Raw genomic sequence first — 6,527 nt, forward strand, 5'->3', positions numbered from 1 at the left:
CTACCCAGCAACGTGTATTAGACGTTGACTTATCCCTACTTAGGCTTCGGGATGAGATACCCCAGAATCGAACTCTGGTGTCTTTTTCAATCGGTAAAAGACTAAACCGGCGACGCGTGTTAGGCGTCGGCATATCCTTTCTTAGGATTCAGGATGAAATTCCCCATGCGTGTAAGGCATGGATTTTGGTGTTATTAATAACAACCTGCCACAATGTTGAATATGTGGACGGATGTTCTTTTCAACGGTTAAGAACTAACCGGCAGCGCGGGTTAAGCGCAGACTTATCCCTGCTTAGGTTTCAGGATAGAATACCCCAGAATCGAACTCTGGTGTTTTTTTCTACGGAAAAAGACTAAACCGGCAGCGCGTGTTAGGCGCAGACTTATCCCTGCTTAGGATTCAGGATAAACTTCCTAGTACCTGTGAGGCACAGATTTTAGGAGTTGAAAAAGGTGGTGTCTTCTTTTAGGGTAAAGACGAACCCAAAATGGGAGAGGAAGAATTTTATATTCTATCTCCCGACACTGAAGAAGAAGAATTTTATATTCTATCTTCAGCTGGAAAAGAGACTCGAGGTAGGATCTCCACCCCCAAAATCCGGAAAGGTGAAACTAAGAGTGGGATCTTCACCCCAGAATCCGGAAAAGTGAAACTAAGAGTGGGATCTCCACTCCAAGAATCGAAAAGATTCAGATAACCCTAACTGTCGGAAGGTTTGATTACCGAACTAAAGATGAATTTCTCGTTTATCGAGAGTGAATTATGGTTTTGACCCTAACTGTAGGAAGGTTTGGCCAAATGGGAGTTTGAGGTGACCCTAACTGTAGGAAGGTTTGATCACTCGATTTGAAAGTGGACCTCTCGTTCATTGGAGGAATCGAGAGGAGATTTTGACTGTGGTCCTAACTGTAAGAAGGTTTGACCAATTGGGAGGTTTGAGACGATCCTAAATGTAGGAAGGTTTGATCGCTCGATTTGAAAGTGGACCTCTCGTTCATTGGAGGAACCGAGAGGAGATTTTGGTTGTGGTCCTAACTGTAGAAAGGTTTGACCAGGTGACAGATCAAGGTTTATTATATCCGGACTCTAACTATGAAAGTGTTGAGTGCACGAACATAGCGTAAGTTTGATTGGATTAAACTTGATCGAATTTAGTGGTCCCACCGTCAATTAGTCTGATCGGTGAGAGATTTAGTGTTCATCACTTTGTTCATATCGATCGGGTTATCCCTAAGAATATTAACATTCTTTTGGGAACTTCCCGTTACACGAATTATCCATCCCCAGCTTTCTCTGCAGAACTGGTTCGGACATTATTCTCAGTTACCTGAACGGGTTATCCTACGTAATATTCTCCAGGAACTTCCTGTCAAAAGTGGGAAATAGTTTAGACTCATATACCTATTGGAGTATGCAGGGAGCAGTTTAACCTCTTGCACCTGTTGGAGGATTGAGAAACAGTTTATACTCGTATACTCTTTGGAGTCTGGTTAAGCAGTTTATACTCTTATACTTATCGAAGTGGTGCCGTTCTCAACTGGCTTACCTTAGCGTTATGACGCCGGCTTCAACCAAGGTCTGAATGCTATTCTTGAGAGCAAAGCAATCCTTGGTGGGATGAACGACCCTCCTGTGGTATGCACAGTACTTTAGGTCCGTAGTGTTGTCAGCTTCCTCCTGATTTGTGATAGGTGGTAGCTTGATCTTGTTGCTTCCAAGGAAGGATTCGAAGATGGCTGGAACGTCTTCGTCCTTGAAGGAATACTCTCTTTAGAGTCTCGGACCCGAAGTCTTCTGTTGTTTTCGGAATTGATTTTGCGACGTCTGGTTAGCGTCAACAGCTGTAGCAGGTGATTTGCCTTTACCACGAGAGGCAAAGTTTGAGTTCGGAGGATTAGCCGTCGGTAGGTTCCTCTCGGCCTTCTTCCTTCGGAGGAAGCGTTCGGCTTGTTCACCGCGCACCTTCAAGTCTTTCCAAGTGTTAGACGGTGCCGTTCCCATTGCTTCGAGGATGTCCAATGAAAGATTATTGTGACAAGTCTCGAGGATAAAGTCTTCACTGACCGGATCCCTGCAATTCATTGCTTTGTTTCGGAATCTCTTTACGAAGTTTTCAACTGTTTCACCATTTTTCTGCTTCTCATCAAATAGTGTGCCAATTGAAATCTCGGTGTCGTCGTCGAAGAAGTTAGCGAGGAACTTAGTCTCCATGTCGTCCCAGCTGTTCACGCTTCCTGGCTTGAGGCGACGATACCAATCGAAGGCGGCTCCGCGAAGAGTGCCGACGAATGACCGCACCATCAGAGGCTCATTGCCGGAAATAATACCCAGGTGCGATTTGAAATAAATCGAACCCTTCCCATCAAACGGCGTGAAGTTAATTAGACTGAACTTCGTCGGATAGGGGATTGATTCCCATTCTCGTGGGTATGGACAAGGAATGCCCGTCTTCTTCATCTCTTGAGCGGAAATCAACGTATTGATTTTGCTCTCAAGATTTTTAATCTTCAAGTTTTCACCTGAGTCTTCATCAGCATTCTCGTTACCACCCCCTGCATTGATGGGAGGATTATTAGCGTTATGGGCTTCATTCGCACCTGTGTCCTCATCTTCCAGATTAACCTGATTATGACGACTTGGCTCGCCTTGCTGGTTCGTCAATGCTTGGATTTGTTGGTCATGCATTTCTCTCATGTTCTGCATGGCCATCTGTATTTCGAACCTGAAGCTCTCCTGTTATTTAGCCATGGCCTCTTCAAGCATCTTGGCCACTTGTTCCGCACTTATCATCAGTGACTCACGGGGTTGTCCCTCGCTGGATACTGTATTGTCTGATGCGACAGCAGAGCAGGAATCTGATTCTTCATCTTCTGATGGTAATCTTGTCCGAACCCTACCATAAGTTCCTCGTATGATGGCTCCAGACTGCAGACGGGTTACACACTGGGGTGCTTCCGGAATCGACTCGGGATTACCCTGTGTCGATGTCCTTTTGCTGGTCATGTTAGCGGTGACCCTCGGAAATTCTCCATCTTCAACCGCCGTTCTTCTTCGTCGGAAATGCCTAGGCCTTGGTTTTGGCGTTTCGGTACTAAGTCTTTCGAACACCGAAACTCTCTCGGGGACTGCCTTGATGCAGTTGCACTCGGACAGTACCGCCCGAATGAGCTTTGAACAAGGGCACTGAGTTTCTAGCCTTCGAGGACTTCTCTTTCTGGCTTTGCTCGTACCCCCAGCACGATAGTATAGCTCGTCCGTTTGAAAGTCGGAGCAACCTATCGTGTGTTGTCACGATTTCTCAGGTATAACGTCATCGTCATCAGACGATAATGTCTCCTTCTGAGGGTGAACTGCCTTCTTTGGGTTTTCGAGAGTCACGCGCCTCAAAACGCGCCTTTGTGGGCGTGAATTCTCAACGGGCTCCTGTACTTCAATGCGCAAAGTAGTGCGCTTGGGTGCTATAATTTCTTTGTCATGTTGAGGGTTGCGGCGACTCCCAGCATGTTGATTCGTTCGGGGTTTCCTTAGCGAGCCCAAACGTTCTTTGACCGAAGCTTTGCTTCGTTCCTCGGGCAGTGGACCGAGGCGCTCTAAAACCGACTTCCTTTTCTGGGATGGTCCTGCGGGATCTCCCGGAGCAGTTGTGGAAATCACCGGCGGTTTGGATTGATTCGCCGGAAGTTGCAGTTTCGAAAGCTGCAGTTGTTGCTCCTTAGTCTGAATCGCCGCTTCAGATTTTGGCCTCCAAACTTTGCGAATTGATGGCGGTTTCTTGGCCACTTCCTTCTGCAGCTTTCTACGGGCTTCTTCAGCTTGAGCCCGTGCCTGCGCTGATAGTGCACGGCGCTTGCGAATGCGTTCCTCCAGCGTCGAACGGTTCCGTTTGACACGGACCCATTCTGGGGGTTGAGCAAAAGCCAGAGACGATGTCTATGGAGGCTTGGAATAAGGCAGACCTCAAGGCGATGAGCTCAATTGAGGTGCACTTATCCGACGAAGTTACCTACAAAGTGATGGAGGAGACTACCTCCAAGGGAACGTGGGAGAAATTAGAGAATCTTGTTCGCGGTGAAAATCGTGTCTTTCTTCATTGTTGATTCCATTGTCATCTTAGATAACAGCTTTTTGAGTTACAAAGATCCGGTCTTTTTATAAGATCCGGTTACAACGAAAATCAAATAAAAAAGAAATGAAAAATTACAACTTTGTTTCCTTGTTTGTCGAACGAATCACGAGCTCCTGTTTTGCGGTCGCTCGCTTGCGTGGGTTGTTTGCCTGCGCCGGGGTTTATCCGTGGACCATCGCGAGATCTAGATCCGGTCGGATCTACGCAGTACGACGGGTATTATTTCAAGAAGGAAATAATAGCCGGGGAGGATTATTTCACTAAGGAAATAATCGCCCAAATCTCGGGATCAAAGACCAAGCTTTGATCCGGAGTATGCTTGCGTAGATCTGAGATCCGATTTGAGATCCGGTTCCTCTCGAACTCTTGCCTTATCTGGCGTTGAAGATCGCCGAGCACCGGATCTGGATGAGCAAGTCTTCAAAGTCCCAAAGCTTGAATCTTTTTTAGATCTGAGCTTCGAATCCAGCAGGGCTTCGCCTCCAAAAAATCCAACCTTTGACAAATGAGCCTAGGCCTCCTATTTATAGGCTCTCTGAACTGTGTCCGCGCACAGATCTGGGTCGGCCACCTGTAGGTGGCCGGCTCTTGGCCGAGCCACCTATAGGTGGCCCGGTTTTGGCCGAGCCCCTATAGGTTCCATCGTTTTCCGTCTTTCGGTTCTGTCCGTGATTCGGTTGTGTGTTTGACTTGTTCGGATTCGATTCGTTGACCTGATTCCTGATATGGCAGTAAATCCACTTCTGAGTTCGAGTTCGAAATTGATCTTGACTCTATCGTGATTTGTCCGAGTCTGCCCTTGGATGAATGACTCGTTGATTCTTCAACCTGTTAGCTTGATTCCGCACGTGAATGGATTTATTCCGTTCTTTGCGTGCGATTCATTAATCTCGTTGCCTCGTTGGTTCGTCGGTTTGTGTTGAGCTGTATTAAGGGACCTATAAGCAATTTTATACGCCTACACCACAACATACAAATACTTTTATACAATCATAATTAGTCAATAAGTCCTTATAATAATAAGCCCATATAACCAAATTAGACAATAAACAACTAAATTGGTCAATAAACAAACACATCATTTAACACCACATTGTTCTTGAGCTTCAAAATACTTTAGTAAGCTATCTCGCAAACTATCTATTTTGCTTTTTCTAAAAATGAAAGACAAAAAGAAATCAATTAGTCTTTCTGATGATGTTTAAGCATTCACAGCCAATGTTACTTTGCATGTCTTTCTGATATGATCAATCATCTGTTGTGTGGTGACTTGTTCAACATCTTGTCCCTGATATCCAACATTAAGCAGCTTTTTAATATTAGATGGTTGCATTCCCTCTTCATGCAACAACTCAGTGAGGCTAATGCAATGCTTCGATAGATGTCGCTGCTTGTGAGAATGATGATGCATTACTTTATCAGGGCTTGTTAAAGGATAAACATGCTCAGAAATGAACTTAGTAACCTTCCACGCTTTTGAAGAAGTAAGCCTAATCGTCATTTTTGCACCATAACCAACTTTAGTTTCCGAACGACGATTGATAATCAATCCACTTGCATTTTTAGTTGATGCTCTCTTTCTCATTGCTTTATCACAAACAAAAGTCCTCAAAAGAATCTTTCTTGAATCTTTCTTTGATTTTTCAAAAGTATCTTTGTGAATTCCAAACCTAATCTTCTTTGCATATGCATTGTAGCAGTTGTATGCATCGTTGTCCGTCTGAAACTCCTTCCCTTCAAATGGAATACCATCGTCACTAATTTTTCCATCCTCAATTCGACAATTCTGTAGTATTAAAGCATCATATGAATTTATTAGTCATGAACTTAAAAATAAATGTAAATCTATCCTACAATGTTACTTACATACATGAAATATTAACAATTCTCTAATATTTGCCGACATATATTATTACGACATAAAAACTAAATAATATTTGCCGACATATATTATTCTGATATAAATTCATTCAAAATCCAATCTTTCCTCCAATTAAACATTAACCAAAAGTTCTATCCCACAATAAAATTAAGCACATGTAAAATTTATTACCTTCTCAATTAGAGGCGACAATTGTTGCTCGCTCGAGGAGGCGACCATAGACAAGATGACTTCATGAGAAGAAGAGGCTTCCATTGTTGCTCGCTCGAGGCGGTGTTGGAGGAAGGAGGCTGCGACACTGTTGGAAGGTAAGGACGACGGCGCCGGTGGAACAACAGCGTTGTCGGAAGGCGAGGGTGGCAGATATATCATGGCAGTGACGACGGAGGTTGGAACTTGAGAAGAGGGCGGTGACGGGACATAAATGATGTCCAAAGTTGCAAGTGCACAACTAATCAAGTTATAATATAAAAAGTTATCGATCCCACGAGAAAGGTGTCTGTAAGAAATAATTAG

General features: G+C 44.4%; 1 protein-coding gene across 1 annotated transcript; it reads right to left on the bottom strand.

Moving 5' to 3' along the window:
• Window positions 5,331-6,266, bottom strand: LOC109831007 (protein FAR1-RELATED SEQUENCE 5-like). The gene is made up of 2 exons (XM_020398352.1): window positions 6,183-6,266; window positions 5,331-5,915 (listed from the first exon to the last, which is right to left on the bottom strand). Exons 1-2 carry the CDS (start codon window positions 6,264-6,266, stop codon window positions 5,331-5,333), a joined length of 669 nt encoding a protein of 222 aa, XP_020253941.1.

This window comes from Asparagus officinalis, chromosome 2 (assembly GCF_001876935.1).
Source record: "Asparagus officinalis chromosome 2, Aspof.V1, whole genome shotgun sequence".
Lineage (NCBI taxonomy): Eukaryota > Viridiplantae > Streptophyta > Magnoliopsida > Asparagales > Asparagaceae > Asparagus > Asparagus officinalis.

What these genes read in the sequence shown, in the direction of transcription:
- LOC109831007 (XM_020398352.1), bottom strand. Translation starts at nt 6,266, where the DNA reads ATGGAAGCCTCTTCTTCTCATGAAGTCATCTTGTCTATGGTCGCCTCC. An exon ending in TGTCGCCTCTAATTGAGAAG is followed by an intron (nt 5,916 to 6,182) that starts GTAATAAATTTT and finishes TTAATACTACAG; the next exon opens with AATTGTCGAATTGAGGATGG.